The 17,732-nt window shown below is 35.3% G+C and overlaps 1 protein-coding gene across 1 annotated transcript in view; it reads left to right on the top strand.

Annotated features, from left to right (window-relative positions):
- LOC120860250 (multiple PDZ domain protein-like) overlaps window positions 1–17,732 on the top strand; it is a 175,350-nt gene that overhangs the window by 79,170 nt on the left and 78,448 nt on the right. The window contains exons 13-19 of the mRNA XM_040236049.1: window positions 3,580–3,677; window positions 5,929–6,075; window positions 6,911–7,075; window positions 8,470–8,655; window positions 9,779–9,988; window positions 12,228–12,344; window positions 13,935–14,102. Coding sequence (XP_040091983.1) covers window positions 3,580–3,677; window positions 5,929–6,075; window positions 6,911–7,075; window positions 8,470–8,655; window positions 9,779–9,988; window positions 12,228–12,344; window positions 13,935–14,102 — 1,091 coding nt within the window. The remainder of the gene's footprint in view (window positions 1–3,579; window positions 3,678–5,928; window positions 6,076–6,910; window positions 7,076–8,469; window positions 8,656–9,778; window positions 9,989–12,227; window positions 12,345–13,934; window positions 14,103–17,732) is intronic.

Genomic DNA, 17,732 nt, shown 5'->3' on the forward strand with positions numbered 1-17,732 from the left:
ATTATTAGAAAAGTAGCTTTCAAAAAGAGTGTTAAATCCTTGTTTAGAGATGTAATTAATTGCTCTAGTTGATTAAAATTGTTTATTTATAACCGGCAGATTTTCTTGCTGAGTCAGTCTTCTTCATCTTTTTAAAACTAGAACCTTTAGAAATCATTCTGTTATATACATGGTTTTATTTCATTCCCTTTATTTCTTAATATAGAACCAATATGTCTCTTACTGAACAAGCAACAGTAAAGGCTTAAAGCATTTAAAAAATAAACACAAAAAATGAATCTTTAAAGCATAAACTCTTAAATGAAAGTATGCCTATTTTGCAGAGTTTTTCCTCCAAATTTTTTTCATACTGCTTAAAGAAATTTTAAGGCAGCATTGTTACACATAATTATGTCAACATGTTGCTGCCATCTTTCTAGGCTGGGTGGTCCATGCTTCCTTGACCTGTCATATTGCTTTAGGTGTTTGACAACACTGAATGAAGCCCAAGACAGATTTCCTTATGGGAATTCTGCCCTTCACTAAATAGTTATATTGAAGCGCTGCAGTTTGTTAAAATATTTGCTCCTTCGTTGTTAAGTATTTTTCTTGCTGAAAATTGTGATTTAACTTTTTTGGTTTAAGTGAATATTTGTGTTCATAGTGATATCCCAAGAGTGAGATATGTAGGATTCTCAGGTATTAATCACAGTCTGCAATTTTTACACTAGTAAGTGTAGGAATTATTTAGGATAAAGTGAATATCACAAGTGCTTTATTGTTCAGTCGCTCTTTCGTATCCAACTCTGAGCACATAGACTGTAGCACATCTGGTTTCCTTGTCCTTCACTATCTCTTGTAGTTTGCTCAAACTCATGTCCATTGAGTCAATGATGCCATCCAACCATCTCATCCTCTGTTGCCTCTTTATCATCCTGCCCCCAATCTTTCTCAGCATCAGGGTCTTTTCCAATGAGTTGGCTCTTCGCATCAGGTGGTCAAAGTATTGGAGCTTCAGCATCAGTCCTTCCAATGAATATTCAGGGTTAATTTCCTTTAGGATTGACTGGTTGCTGTCCAAGGTACTCTCAAGAGTCTTCTCCAGCACCACAGTTTCTGGAAAAGGGTAAAAAATGTTTCAAAGCATGAAACTTGAGATAGTAGATGGAGTGAGTGTAGTGGATGGCCTTAAAGGCTCAACTGTCTGTTTTACTTTGGTGATGTGCACTGAGAGTGAGAGGGTCTAGACTTGGGATCAGGAGTCCCACAATCTTTTTAAAATAAAGGAAAAAAAAAATCTAAACGATTCTAATGCCTCCACTCAAGTGCTGGTCCTCAGACAAGGGATATGATGTCATTGCCTCTTCCACAGAAATTGAACTCATTGTGTGAGCCTGGGCAAGTCATTTGACTTTTCCGTAACATCAGAAGATTGGACTTTAGGGTTTTTTTAAATATGCCTGGAATCTCATCTCGGGGCATTTGGGGAAGGGGGAACATGGAGGGTTTTTGTGACTGTAGATTGATTGAATGGATACAAATCTTTTATTATTAGCTTACAGATTCCCTACTTTCTTTATTCAGAATCTCACCCTCCTTGAATCACTGCTCACTTGCATAACCACTGCAGAATCAGAGAAGTGGGTTATGGGAGGAGGGGGGACTGAACTGACCCTCCTGTTTTTAACTCTCATCAGGTTGAAAGGTTTCCTATAATCTGTGTTCACGCCTGCACATGTATCCTCTCAGCACTGAATACATTTTTGAAGAGAAAACACTTATTTTGGGGGGCTAGTCTCCAGATTTAAAATATATATATATAGTTTACTGTTTCTAGTTTCTCAGGGAGAAAGCTGAATATTATTAATTTAAACCATAAAAAACCTGGAATAGGCCTGGAGTGAAAGCCCGTTCATTCCACTAACAAGCAGGCAGTTAATGAGACATCTGAATTTTAGAATACTCTTTAAATTTGAGAATTGAATGCTAAAAGTGATGTTGAATATCTAATTTAGGGAGTAGTGCCTTGTAAAGATTTTTTTAAAAGACAGCCTTTATGAGTAAGAAATATGATGGCATGGAAATCCTTGAATATGACTTGAAAATTATCCTCAACCAGTTTATTTTGTTTTAATTCAGTATTGTTTACATAATTGTTTTGTGAATTTCCTCACAAAATAGATTTCACTTTCTTTTTTTTTTTTTACCAATTAATATGATTCCTATTATAGGGTTTTAATTTAATCTACATTTCCCATTTGTTTCTTATTTTTTATTTATATTTTCTCATTGTACATGGAGTACATGGGGTTGCATATATTATTTGTTAATTTCTTTTGTTTGTTTTTTTCTGAGACATAGCATGTTCCCTTCTGTACTCTGTAGAACCAAATGAAAATGAAAGAGATTAACATAGAAGGCAGTACAGTTTTTTAATAGTCACTAGAGGGCCATCAAGTGAATTCTAGAGCTACTTAGAGTCCTCATTCTTTTAAATAAAAGTTAGATAATATATGGATACTTTAATTGAAATATAGTTAAGACCTAAAAGATATCTCTTAAAAGAGAATAGTGTTGGAATATACAGTTCTAAAGTGAATTGTTAAAATTGTAGTGAAATAAGAGTAAATCATATATTAGGAGAAGAGTCAAACTTATTATTGTCATGTCGGTTCTTCCTTGGTTCTTGTCTCATTTCAACAAAAATTTGGTATGATGGACTGAAGGGTTTAAAGCAACAGAGAGTTACAGCTCAGTTCAGCTCAAGCAGACAGATCTTTTACTCCAAAGACATGGGAGCAGGCCGACCCCAAAGGAGTTGTCATCCTCCTTCTGATTCCTCTTGGCTTCCCCCTTTTTATACTTTGTGTCTCCTCCTTTTGGTTGTGCCCTGTGCAAAATGCAAAATAGGGCTTGTACTCACCACCAGTCAGTGAGAGTGAATGCAGATGGGCACCCGCTCAAAGCCTGTTGACAACTGCAAGTTATATAACAGCAGGCTGTGTTGCTTATGCCTTCCCACAATTCAGTCTTTTGTCAGGTGTGTGTGTGTGTCTGTGTCTGTCTGTGTGTCTCTATGTGTGTGTGTGTGTGTCTGTGTGAGTGTGTGTGTGTATGTCTGTGTGTGTGTGTGTCTGTGTGAGTGTGTGTCTGTGTGTCTGTGTCTGTGTGTGTGTCTGTGTGTGTGTGTGTGTGTCTGTGTGTGTGTCTGTGTGTCTGTGTGTGTGTCTCTGTGTGTGTGTGTGTGTGTGTGTGTGTGTGTGTGTGTAGAGTATTTATGAACCCTTAGTGGGCTCCTTCCTAGCTACCTAAAGGTTACCTGGAGAAGCCCCTGTGGTTACTGTGCCTTGGGTGCATGTGCCCAAGTTGGAAAAATCTGTGGTTATTTTGCAGCATATTTGTGAGCTCCCCTGGGTGTGTCTAGGATGGGGTTTAGAGATCAGCTTGCATCCTTTTCAGCCAGGCCACCCCTCATTGCTCATGCCTAACTTCCTACCTAACAGTATGACAGACAGGTTCTCATCACTGTGTCTCTGGTACAGAATATTGAAACCTGGAGATTTTTGTAGTATGCCACTAATTGTGTCTACTCTTCATTAGTGTCAGCTGAGCGAGAAGAAATAGAAGATGCTCAACAACAGGAAGCTGCCCTGCTGACCAAGTGGCAAAGGATTATGGGGATTAATTATGAAATTGTGGTATGTTAGCATCCCCTCCCTAACTTCCTAATTTGTGAACTGTATTTGAGCGGGGACTTTCTGACAGTAATAAAGATGACTATTATAAATAGTCAAAGATGACTATTGTAAATAGTCCTAGAGAAGTTGCAAACACCAGGGTTTTTTTCAAAGACCTAAATGTGCTGATTCAGATATTAAAAAATTAAAGTTGGAGAAAGTTGGATTGTAAATAACCAAGGTGCTAAAGTACAAGGACTAGAAGTTTTAGAACTTATAATTCATCACTATTTCTTGTCGTAGTGTATATTATATAGATAAAAGGAAAAGTTTTTCTGATTCTCATTCCTGGAATTTATGGAAAGAATCTGAATAGAATGACAGAATTTACTTGAAAATAAAACAAAAATCATCATGACTTAGTACAGAATTATAAAAAGAACTTTTTCCTATTTACTCTTTATCATTCTTATGCTCTTATTCTTCTTGAGGGTTTTTAGTCTGCATGCTTTTTTCATTTTTCTTAGGCCATAGTGAACCATTTCATGTTTATTTAACAACTTGCATACCTAGAGTAGCAGTTGTGATCTGCTATTCTAAAAAGTGTTTTAATGAAGTGGACATTGATTATGAATCTTTAGGTATATACCAGCTAATTTCAGGAATTTCAAAAGGAACAATAAAATACTTGGTTAGGTACAAATTTTCATATTGCTTATGATATTCAAGTAGCTCTAGATTAAAGGTGATAAAACACAGGAGATAATTACATATAATATTAATAAAAATAACATTTACTGAGTACTTTGTGCCAAGCAGTATTCTCAATGTTTCTTTTAATCCTCATTACAAATTTTTTTTTAAACACTCAACTTGTGTCAAGTAAGATTTGAGTAACAACAGCTGTGACTACCATTTTAAATTGAGTCAAGAAAGAATACAACAAAAGTCCAGCTTCACTATGGTTAGTTTAGCACAAAACGAAAGTTGGAAGGTTCCTTTGTGGGGTGGGGTTAACATGGTGGCATGCACAACTGAGATTGCACTCCTTTGGGTCATACTTGAGTAGTAAGAGGACGCTTTCACTGGCCACTCCTCACAGAGGTCAGCACGGAGACTGTGGACCTTTAACTGCCCTTTGTCTACATGTTACTTTGGTGGCACTTCCAGTAATGTATCAAGTGTGAAAATTTATTATAAGTCTGAAAGGACTAAGCTGTTTATAGGCCCTTATCAAACATAGGTAAATATGACATGTCTGGATTTACAGTTGCTTCCTATGTAGTTACAAAGCACAAATGAAGTAATAGGAGGAGTGGGGTAGTAGAGAGAAGGATTGATGGATGTTGTAAGGGGGGACATGGACGGCTGCATGGAGGAAGTGATACCTAAATAAGGAATTGAAGGATTTTGTCAACAAAATTGGGTTTAAATTAGGTTTAAAACTCAGATAATGCAGCTTCCAGTTTTAACTCTATGCTCATTATCATTAAGATTTGAAAAAGATCTTTTATAATTAAGCAGTATTTTTCTCAGTCTCTCTATTGCTCAGTTCCCTTAACTATAAAGGGGATAAAGCAGATTGTCTTTAGTATACTTTCTGATTTTAATATTATAGTGACTGTTCTGTCTGTAAAAATAGTGATTTCGTAATGTTCTTCGTTATTTAGATTAACAGTAGAAAATAAAAAGTTTACTCTCCTGTTTTAAGCTTTGATTCACTTTTAAAGACAAGTGTTGTCCCCTTGATACAGTGTACGGTCCAGAGCCTGGGCCATGGGTTCAGACTGCTGAGGTTCAAAGCGCTTTTATTAGCTGCGTGACTATTGAAACTGACCTCTCAGAACCTCATTTTTTAAGTTTGGAAGCAGGGATAGACATTGTACCTATTTATGAAAAGTAAGTGAGATAGTCTGCATAATGGGATTAGTGTGGTCCTGCACATGGAAGGTGATAAGGGTGTGTCTTTCTGTGTGTGGTTTGAGCTCAGGCTTCTGGTTTTATTGGTGGTCCTCTGACTACCCTCCATCTGGTGTCAGCATCTTCGATACCACAGAGTGTCTTGGAAGCTTGCACCTGGCTGCTTCCTCTTGGTTTATGTTGGTTCAGGGAACTAATAGACATCAATACGCTAAAGGTTTGGCAGCTTTAAAATAAGGTTTTTGAAGCTTTTGTGAGAAATTTGACCTTCTAGGGGGTGAACATAAAATACATATACAGAAAAAGAAGAAAAATGAAAGAATATTAAAAATTGTGATATTTCTCCTTTCAGGTGGCTCATGTGAGCAAGTTCAGCGAGAACAGTGGGTTGGGAATAAGTCTGGAAGCAACAGTAGGCCATCATTTTATTCGATCTGTCCTCCCGGAAGGTCCTGTTGGACACAGTGGGAAGCTTTTCAGTGGAGATGAGCTGTTGGAAGTAAGCAAGCTATTCCATCTTCCCGTTCGTAAATAAAGTTCTGAAAAGGCTGTGGGACGCTTAATGTGGTAAACAATTAAGTTCTTATTTCAAGTTCCTCCTCCAAAGGGTACTTGAGAGAGATACATAAGTAAAACTTTACCCACAGCAGAAATTTCTAATCTGTATGTACATTGATCATCAGACCTAATTCCATGCATGGTTTTTGTTTGTTTTAGGTCCAGAGAATATAAAAACTGGCTTTACATTTTTTTGAACATTCAAATTTTAGAGTAGGTAATATATTCATGTTTTATAATCACATATAAGACAAAGATATACTCCAGTGAGTAGTTTTTTTTTTCTGTCCCAACCCTTCATTAGGTGTAACTGGTTGTTATTGGTTCTATGCAATCTTCCAGATATTTTTAATGAATATGTATGAAAATTTGAACTTATTAATTTATCTCACTTTTTAAATGTATTAGTATATAATAAAATACATGCCATTTTTTATCTTGAATTTTTTCATTTAATGATAATATCTCATTTTAAAACAAGCTTTATTCTTTGGGAACAATTTTATTAATTCTCCCTTTCCAAACTATTACACAGGCATATGAAACATGGGTGAAAGCGAGTGATCTTTCTGTGAGTGCTTTAGACAGTCCAACGCCAATAAGACTGTAGTGTTGCATGTAAATTATTTTAGGCAGCACTACTACAGATCCAGCCATAGTTCTGAGCATAGTACAGCTGTGATCATCCTTTGAGTACAATTTATATTAATGTAATAAAAAATTGCTTTGAAGTGTTAGGAAGTGTTCTTTCTTGGTCAACTTGTCTTTTTGCACAGGTGAATGGCATAACTCTACTTGGGGAGAATCACCAGGAGGTGGTGACCATTTTAAAAGAGCTGCCTATAGAGGTGACAGTGGTATGCTGTCGTCGAACGGTGCCACCTACCGCCCCGTCAGAGTTGGAGAGCCTGGACTTATGTGACATTGAACTCACAGAAAAGGTATCAGACACGCAGATACAGGAGACTAGTCTGAATGTATAATGGGAAAGCTATACGACGTTTAAAAGTCTTTAAGCCTTATTTTTCTCTTTCTTGGTACTGATTTCCTCACAAATCCTGTGGCGTATAGGCTAGCCCTTGGAGTCAGACAGACATAGGTTCGAATCAGGCTTGACCCTTACTCTCTCTGTGACCACAGGCAGGTCACTTCATCTTTCTGAATCTCACTTTTCTTGAGGTAAAATGTCAGTCATTAGGTATTATTGCAAAATAGGTGCTTCTATAATTTATTCACAGTATTCCTATGAAATAGACACGTCCCCCTTAACAGAGGGAAAATTGAAATATGAAAGTAGTGAGTATATAGTACATATCTAGTCAAAGATACTTTTGTATAACCTCCTCAGCTCAGTGCTTGTCATGTGGGTGATAAGAATAGGGGAAAATAAGAAACATAATGCCAAATTCTGTAGAAATCAGTGTAGCACCATACATGTCCAGATATATTTTATGTGATATAAATGGGATTATTACAATAAACCAGGTGGACAGATTTGCATCCATGGTCCTACTGTACAATAATTGTTAAAAAAGCAAAGATAGCATTTAAAGTAACATTTCATCATCAAAAACATGTTTTTCCTATCTAATGTCTTCAAGAGCTATACAAAACTGAATTAATCTAGACTCACTGTAATATATTTGACTAAAAGACGCTAATGTTTGAACCCCTATTTTTGTGCCAAGTGCTTTTTAAATATTACCTTACTTAATTTGCAGAAATTCTTTGAGATGGGTAACTGAGAAGCCCAGGTTAAGAATGCAGCTCAAGGCAATGCAGATAAAATAAAAATAATAGAGGAAGTCTTCAAGCCAAAGCCAGTGTGTCTTCAGATATCATCTTGCCACTGTGCATGTTAATTTATTAATGAAACAATCACGTGCACAACTCATAGGACTTCAGAACCCTTGTTTGCTCAGTGTGTAGAACTTAAACATACAGCCATTTCCTCTTGAATTGTTCAAATTTATCATAAGCATTCTTTTTCTTTAATATCAAAAATAGCTTTAGATTTCTTTTTCTAACAACAGATGTGATTCAGACACTGATGAAAAATGGTGAAAATCACATAGAATTATGCTACTAAGATAGAATCACTATGTATTTTTATGGAAGCTCTTTGAACCATACATTTTAAGTGCCTATTACAAGTTAGGTTATTTCTAAGTTGCTACCTTAATTCATAAAGGTTTCTTGATAAACTGTTGCTGCTCATATGCGAGTGCTGTATTCTGGACAGATGCTGGGAATCTCCCTTTTCCTCATAGTGTTGGTATGTACATCTGCGGATCTAGTACATCTGAAATAAGAGCTGTCTGGTCTGTTTATCCAGCCTCACGTAGATCTAGGTGAGTTCATCGGGTCCTCGGAGACAGAGGATCCTGTGCTGACTATGACTGATGTGGGTCAGAATGCAGAGGAAGTTCAAGGACCTTTGGCTCTGTGGGAAGCCGACACTCAGAACATAGAGCTGGAGAAAGGGAGCAAAGGACTTGGTTTTAGCATTTTAGATTACCAGGTAAATATATCCTACTTTTAACAAATTTTTTTTAAAAAAGATAACAGGCTAAATGCGTATTGTTACTGGCAGAGCAAAAGTAGATCATACTTTAGAATCATCAAATATGTGTTCTTGTTTCTAGTCTTTCAGAATAATAATTTATAATAAGATTATTATTATAAAGCATTTTTTTGACATTGAGATTTTTTAGCTGTTTTATATTTCAGCTCTTGGAAATTTGAAGACTGTGCAGAATACTTTTTAGGAATATCATAGAAATACAGTTTTACTGTTTCTTTGGGGAATATACCTAAATTGTTTTTATTTCCTTGCTCTTAATGGACGGTTCATATTTGAGTGGTAAGACAGAAACTATCAAATACTTCTTTTGTCTGAACTGAATGATAGATATATCATTTTGGATATATTGTAAATTCTCATATTCTTATTATTTGACCAAACTTGATGAATAATCTTAAATTAGGTCAGCCTGCATCCTCGTGCTGCGCTCGAAGCCGAGTTACTGAGGGGATGCTCCTGCTGGGCTGATGAGGTGCAGCTGCTGCGCCTCATTAATTAATACTGAGCTGGCAGGCTGTCTCAGATGACTCCAGAGAGTTGTATTCTTTCTCAGGTGTGGTTCTTGAGTCTTGTTCTAATATTAAGATTGCTGTGTATCAGCAAACACTGCATTATCAACTACGATATGGCCTCCTTCTGTATCTCTTCATTCCAAAAACAAGCCCTTTCCTCAGAACACTCCCATCTACTGATGTTCCACAATAGTAACAGCCTGTCAGTAAATGCTGCTGTTAATAATTCATGAATCTCAGATGATAGTTATAAAAGTGGACTGTTTATCAATAGCTGACGTCACACTTTTAAATTTACCTAAAAAATTTAAAACATCTACTTGGGAACCATTGAAAGTGGGGATGCCATTGTTTAGGGTGGTCTCTTCCTAAACCCTTCAAAATGGAGATAGCCTTCACCCAGATAATTCACTGGAAGTGTTGTATGGAATTTTTAAAAGACACTTTGAAAGATTTATCCATCCATTACAATGCAGAGAGTGCAACCTGTAATAACATTTTGAAGTGTAGAGAGAAGTTGCCTGCTCTTTGCTTTCTTGTCCTTTCAGGATCCAGTTGATCCAGCAAGCACTGTGATCGTCATTCGTTCTTTGGTGCCTGGTGGAATTGCCGAAAAGGATGGACGACTTCTTCCTGGAGATCGACTCATGTTTGTCAATGATGTTAACTTGGAAAACAGCAGTCTCGAAGAAGCTGTCCAGGCCCTGAAGGGTGCACCATCAGGAACTGTGAGAATAGGAGTTGCCAAGCCTTTGCCTGTAAGAATTCAGATTTTATTGATTTCTTTTTATTTGTAAATAAAAGTGACTTTCAGCCTTTTTGCTTCAGGTATTTTCATGATTGAATCATGACTTTCGATACTTTTCATCAGCATGGTTATTGGCTCCATGAGTGTAAAAATTTAATTTTGATTAATATTTTTTTAAAGGATAAAGGAAAGAAACAGCCAGGAAGCTCAGAAATAAATTTAAAAGTTAATGTTCTGTGGTTCACTTTTAGCTTTTTTTTAATTCAAAAATAAGGTCATGATCAATATACAAACAAATGTTTTCAAAGAATAGGCTTTAAAATATCTATACCAATAAGTTGATGTATTAGAGAAATTAATAACAACAGCTAACAATGAAATCTTCAGTTATAGTGGAAGAAATAGAATCTCTGTCAGAGTGGATTAAGTACCGGTATTTTGTTGACTTCAAAATATTTGTTGTATAATTACTGCAGAGCAAGAAATTGAACTTTCTAATTTAGGTTCATCAGCCTGTAGTTCTCCTCCTGGGAGGGAATAGCATTCATGTTATTAATTACTACAATATAAAAACAACTAATAAATTCATGCTACATAATGTCAGTATGATTATTTGGTACAGTGATTGCAACATAGCTCTTATCATTGAATTGCAATGAAATATTAGAGACAGTCTCAATATTTGTATTTTTTTTCAGTGTATAAATATATTTTAAGTAGAAAAGACAAATAATATTTTCTCTTAAATAAACATAGACACATAGATATATTTGCATAAACATCGAATAAAAGTCTGTTTACATTGTCAAAGAGTTTATTTAGATAATAAGCTTGTTGATGTATTTAAAATGTTGAGTAGATTTTTTATGCCCTGCTTTTCATTCCATAACAAATTTTGGTAACCTGTGAAAATGTATTTATGAAAACAGGAAGAAAAGAAGGGAAGAAGAAAGAGAATATTAAGCAAACCTCAAATTAAACCAGGATTGTAGGAATCAGAACAAGGGTTCAGTATGAAGAGTGTAAGAATGAAGATAGTGCATTATGGGACTCTACATATTTATTAATATTGACCATACATTTGATTTCTGTTACACAAAGAAAATGGCAAACATGATCAATACATGTGTTTTACTGCCCTTAAGGGAAAATTGTGCCACTTAACTCTGAAGCAATCTTTTTTTTCCCTAGTTAGTTCCAAAATAAGTTTCTTTCATAAGAGTATTTAGTATTCCAAATTGAATATGCATTGCAGTTGTGATAAATCTCATTTATATGAAGTCAGTTTTACTAAAAATTAGACTCATATGTATGGGCAAAGAAGATAAACATTTTTTTTCTCTGAAATACTGTTGCACATATTGGTGATGTAGGCAAGACAATCTAAATGTTTTAGCTGGTGTTTTCCTGATATTGTAAGAAGAATGCTAGGTTATCCATCACTGTGCTCGTGGTTATAATTTGACTCCTTAGGAGTGCAGTATACGTGTATTGTATACATACAGAGTTGGTGATTTATTTTAAGCCATGATAAATTAAGAGACTTAATTGACAGTTTACTGAAGGTCCTTGTCAAAGAAATTAACATTTTTTAAAATAATCAGGAGTGCAGTGTAAATATATTGTATACATATAGTGTTGGTGGTGATGGTTGTATTTTGAGCCATACTAAATTAAGAGACTCCATTGAGAGTTCACTAACTATCCTTGTCAGAGAAATTACATTCTTTAAATTAATATTCTAGTAAGGAATGACAGAGAGATATTGGTCCTTCTTTTTAATGTTTCCTTTTTCTGCAAATTCTTCTACATCTGAACACCTTAAAGTTGCTTTATTTCTGTATTTAGAAGTCATTTTTAACTCGAATATTTGGTAGGTGACCAGAAGATTATTATAATGTAAAAAATTGTTGATTTTGATAATCTTTTTATAAGAAGGGTAAAGAAATTTGTAGAAAGGGATTCTCATCTAACAGATGATGTTGGTATTGGGATAAGCATTCTTACTGTGTCTTAAAATATAAAACTGTTCAACATGAATATTATATTTTTTGCTCATCATTTATGTTAAAGTCGTTTGTTTATGATGACTTTATAACTTGAAAACATTATTTGAAAACTTTCCAATTTTTCCTCCCCCCCTTAACTTTTTTCTCCCCTCTCCTCTGTTTTCCCTTCCCTCCTTCTTTCCTGTTCGCCTTCTTTTTCATAAACTCATCCTCAAACACTGAGCTTCATTCTCCCTGCAGCTGTCCCCAGAAGAGGGTTATGTTTCTGCTAAGGAGGATTCCTTTCTCTACCCGCCACATTCCTGCGAGGAGGAAGGGCTGGCTGATAAAGCCCTCTTCAGGGCTGACTTGGCTCTGGTTAGTGGTGCGCTGGCTTATCAAGCTTTCTTTCAAAATCTTAAATGTGTCTTATTTTTGCTTTTCAAAACATTCTGAAGTCTTACTGTATTCTTTGTTCATTATGTTTTGGAAAACTTAACATTTTATTTTCAACTTCAGTAGTTCTCACAGTTCAAAATGAGAAAAAAAGCAAACTATTATAAACCTGAAAAATGTTGGATTTGTGGCAGAAATTCAGTTAGCAGTGTATTATGTCAACATGTAAATTTAATCTTTACATCATACCAAAAGTTATTAAAGCACTTGTTTGCTCTAAATACATACTTGAATATCTCTAAGCATACTTTAACTATTTTCAGTATTCAGTCAGAGATCAGTTATTTTAGCTTCCTTTTAATGATGTAACAGTTATGTTATTTCCTTAGATATTAATAATATGAAAGTCACATACATTGTTTCACTTACGGATTAAGAGCACAAAAGCTTCCAAAAGAGGGAGATGTTCATGTTTTCTATGAATATGTGTTTGTTAACATTATTGATTTACCAGAAGCTTTTACATTAAAATTTTATTTTTACTTGGTCTATATAAAATCATGGACTTCCCTGGTGGCTCAGATGGTAAAGCGTCTGTCTACAATGTAGGAGACCCAGGTTTGAGTCCTGGGTTGGGAAGATCCTCTGGAGAAGGAAATGGCAATCCACTCCAATACTATTGCCTGGAAAATCCCATGGACAGAGGAGCCTGGTAGGCTACAGTCCATGGGGTCGCAAAGAGTCAGACATGACTGAGCAACTTCACTTTCATATAAAATCATTCACTGTAATAACTGTACTTAGGGACCAACTTTGTTTTGTGAATACATGGTTCTTGCTCCTGAGAACCTTATGGTTTGGTAGAGGATCCAGTGCTATGTTAATAGTTAATAAAGTATAAAACTAAATACCAGATATAAATACGCATATGACATTTATACAAGTGTAAAAATTACACATCCTCTTCCTAGTACTTCCTTCATTAAAGCCAGGTTCCTGACCTAAAATTTTTTTGGAGGGCTGGGAAGCATTCCTCAGTGTTACTAGAAAGGAATATTTTAAATACTTGTCTTAGTGGTGTTGGACTAGTGAGAGGTTTCAAACCTGTGAAATTCTTCACTAGGTGTTTATAACTAATTGTGCACATCTTGCTTTGATTCTAATAATCCTGTCGTTGAAGGATATGGTTCTTCTTGTTAGTTATTTTTCAATTGCCAGCTCCTGAATCAGCCATTTGGAGTTTTGGTGTATATTGTAATCAGTATAATAATTTCACATTATAATTCCAGGTAACTGGAAAAAAGGATTTTTTTAAATTATAGAAATATTTAAACTTAGACTTGCTCCAAGCCCTTTGTTGTTACCTTTTGCCCTTTCATTGATGAAACAAAATAACCCTCTATGCTCGCACCAGTTTGTCTTTGTTCTGTTACAGTAGTTAATTTCTGATGTGTTGAAGAGAGGGAAGAGGTCCTATAGAAAATAGAATAGACCAGAGAATGATACTAGTATGCCCTTAAGTCTTAGTAACAGAACAGAATTCCCATCTGATATTATTGTTTTTATTCCTAGGTGAACGCAAATGATGCTGACTTAGCAGATGAATCTGCCTTTGAGTCGCAGTACTCTCCTGATAATGGCAGTATCTACTCCACTCAAGCCTCTATTTTATCTCTTCACGGCAGTGCTTGTAGTGATAACCTGAATTATGGTCCCTCCCTTCCATCTTCTCCTCCCAAGGTACAAAGGAAATGCCATTTTATTTATGAGAGAACTTACGCCCAGAGATCATTGCTAATGGGATTTTGTGGGAGTGGCATGTTAAAGACCTTATGTTTATGCAGTGATGACTTCACTCTTAAAGTACAGTTTCCTTTAGGGAGTGTTAGCTGGGTATCTTGTAGACTCCAAGGGACTATTTAAATATGGGTTCTGTGATACAGTGTGATAGATAGAAGAGTTCCAAACTTTGATTAAGATTTGCATATTAGACAAAAATTTTAATGAAATGTATTTCTTAAATTGTGTTTTTGGCAGTGTCTACTTTGGAAAAATTAGAAGAGTAACTTTATTTTCTGAATGGTTTTAAAACTGATTTCCATGGAAAGTTGGATAGTAAAATAGTTCTTGCATTAGTTTAATATTTATTATCTAAGTTGAATTTATGCCATCATATATTTTTATATAAAATAATGCCAAAGAATACTTTACGTAAAAACCACAGTGAATGGCAAAGAATGTTTGAGTCACTGGAAGTGAATGAAGAATTTAGCTACCGTATGATATATCTCTGCCATCGACATTTTAGAAATAGATTACTGGTGTAAGTGCCTCACCCAACTCTATATTCATTTTCTTGGTGACATACTCTATAATTTTTTTCTTTTCTTTATATAATTTTTTCTGTAATTTTTAATAAGTAACATTTTATAAAGCTTATTCAGTCTTTTGTGTGTGAGATGATATATCACTGTTTGAATTTGGATTTCTGATTGCTTATGAAGTGGAACAGGTTTTCATATATTGGCCATCTGGTTTTCATATCCAGCAATGGCATCTTTATATCTTTTGGTCATTTTATAATGGAGTTGCTTGTCTCTCTATTGATTTCTAGGACTCATTTATATTTCCTAGAAATTTAATAAACAGAGCAATTTAATGTGTATTTATTTATGAGTGTGTATGTGAGTGTGTATATTTTGAAAATCTGAAAATGTGTAGGAAGGAATGATTCCTTTTAACTTCCGGAAAGAAGTTATTCTTGGAGAAAAAATGAAAGCATGGGAAATTAGTTGTATCTATAATATCAATACATTATATCCATTTAAGAAGAAAGAGAAATTGAAGAAAATATGCCAAAATATTACTGTATCTTAAATCGCGGCAGAACATTCGTATATGGATGTATTTTCCTTATTTTTCCATGTTGGAAATATACTGTAAATAAACATAATCATTATGGTAAAAGATTGGATAATAATTCTTTTTTAAATATATGAAATATATATTTTCCACATAAATTCAATGGGAAGGGAATCTGTATTTATGAGTCGGTTGGAAAGTAGAATTTCAATAGGCCTTGAACAATTTTCCTCCTTTTCTGATTAACAAGAAATTTTTTGGCCAAAACATTTTCAAAGCATTTTCTTTTATGTTCAAGATGCACCTGTTATCCTTGCAAACAATCCTGGGCAATCTCCTTGAATTGGTTTGCAAGGTATAATCTTGAATGGAGCAGCTGCTCCTCTCTCACCACACCTGAGACTCTCTGACTGAGTCCTGTCTTGAACATATTCCTTTGTTAGTGGCCTCAGGGCTGAAAGCTGAATTCATCTCCTAATGGAATCTTCTTATCTGCTGCATATCACACTCCTTCTTGCCAGTGGGACATAATGCATTGTTTAACTTAGTAATTGTTACTTAAAGGGATTACACAATGTGCATACTGAGAAGCATATATTTTACAGGGCAAATGCCGGCTATGCGCAGCACAACATATTGGCTTACTGAAGACTGTTTGACTCTTTTTTTTTTTCCAAGGCAGTTTACTCTTTTGTTGAAGCAAATTTTGGCAAGCTGGCCTATCAACTGAAATATTTAAACTACAAAACAACAAAGGAGACACTAATGAGGGTGTTTTAAAACACATTGTGAAACTCCTGTGTGATTTCAGTTTTCTTAGAAAGTAGGACTGTTTGTGTATCGTGGTGCATCTTTGCCACTTTTTTGTCTTGTTTGTATTTGTTTTGAGGCATTTTTTTAGTATTAAGATATTCTGCTGGAAAATTGAAAAAGTTAGATTATTCATTCATCTTCCTATTTCTTTGCACTAAATTCATTTTTAAAAGACAGAGCGGCAGTTTATTATAGAACTTAGAGCCGACCATTTTTCTCAAAGAAAAGTGAGCTCATTTGGGGATTCTTTAATTGATAAAATGATACCACATGTGATCTTTAAGAAAAAGAGAAACCTCCATACAGATTTGAAAGAAGGATAAAAGAGTGAGAGGATCTCAGTGATTCCTCAGATTTTTGACCTTGCTAATTATGTAATAATCTGGTAGCCTTAAATGATGACTGGAAATGCACAAGTAAGTTTACCTGTTTTCTTTACCCTGATGAGAAGGCCTTGACCTGTGCCAGGCATGCTGCTGGAAGCCCTAAGAGCTGATCACCCAGAACAGGGTCTTATTATAGAGGGAGGCCTTCTTCCTAAGGGCAGAGCCTGGACCTAGACCACTGCTTAGCTAAGCACCGGAAGCATACACTGAAGCTCCTCTGCACAGAATTCTCTCATTTGGGAGATCGTTCTGCCTTTTTTTTTTTTTTTTTTTTAAATAAAGGAGTTGTGTTTGCTTAATTTCATTTAGGGACTTAAGGGAAAAAACATTACTGAAGAATCTGAAAAATATGGCCGTTTCCAGCAGTATTTGGATTAATAGAGTCCGGTCACTGAAAGATGGACATTAAAGGCGAGAAGCTAGTGGGTGGTTTTCTCATTCTTCTAGGTTTTAATTTTTTCATTAGTATTTTTATCCTCTTTTCCTTCTCACCTCCAAAGACATAATAGAATGAAGAAATAATTGTTTTAGAAACCTACTAAATACTTGTACATTTGTGTTTTAAAGCTCAGTATGGTTTTGTGGGAGAAGATAATTTTCTCTATTTTGACTTAATAGTCTAAACAATAAAGATTCACTAGCTGTGTAATGCATTTCCTCTTCTTCTTATCCACACGCCCATGCCCCACACTCCCTAGTGCATCCATAGTCTCTCTTCTTGCTCCAGTGATGAAAAGATTACCAGTTTGGTGCATGTCCTGCATTCCTGAATGCTGGTCCCCCGGAAATGTGGTTGATTCTAGTGCAAGTTGAACTTCATGTTTGTCACCATAGAAACCCCTCTTCATACCTTATAAATTAAAGAAAACCAATGGATTCCATGATTAAAAAAAAAAAAATCTACATATTTGTAGGAATAAATCTTCACTAGTGTCATTCTGTAGCATAAAATACTGCTGCCTTCACAGTTATTTTTTAAATCTTGATACCAGTTTTTATTATTTTGTGGAGAAAGTGTTGGTCTCAAAAACTGATTACATCACTATAATCAAGATAATGAGAGTGATTGTGGAAATGTTAGTGACAAAAACTGCGAGCTAGCAAAGGTACGAGAAATGTTACCTTCTCTCTCAGTAGGGTAAGAGTACAGATAGGAAAGGAAGTGTACCTTGTCTCAGAAAGAGGAGGAGTGCAATGCAAGTTGGAGCAGCTGTCCTTATGGTATATTTTTCTAAAGTATAGAAAGATTTCTGTGGTTGACTGGTTATTGAAGAAAAAGCAGGTTGTGTCCATCGAATGCTCAAGTTTT

This window comes from Oryx dammah, unplaced genomic scaffold, assembly GCF_014754425.2.
Source record: "Oryx dammah isolate SB20612 unplaced genomic scaffold, SCBI_Odam_1.1 HiC_scaffold_11050, whole genome shotgun sequence".
NCBI classification, from domain to species: domain Eukaryota; kingdom Metazoa; phylum Chordata; class Mammalia; order Artiodactyla; family Bovidae; genus Oryx; species Oryx dammah.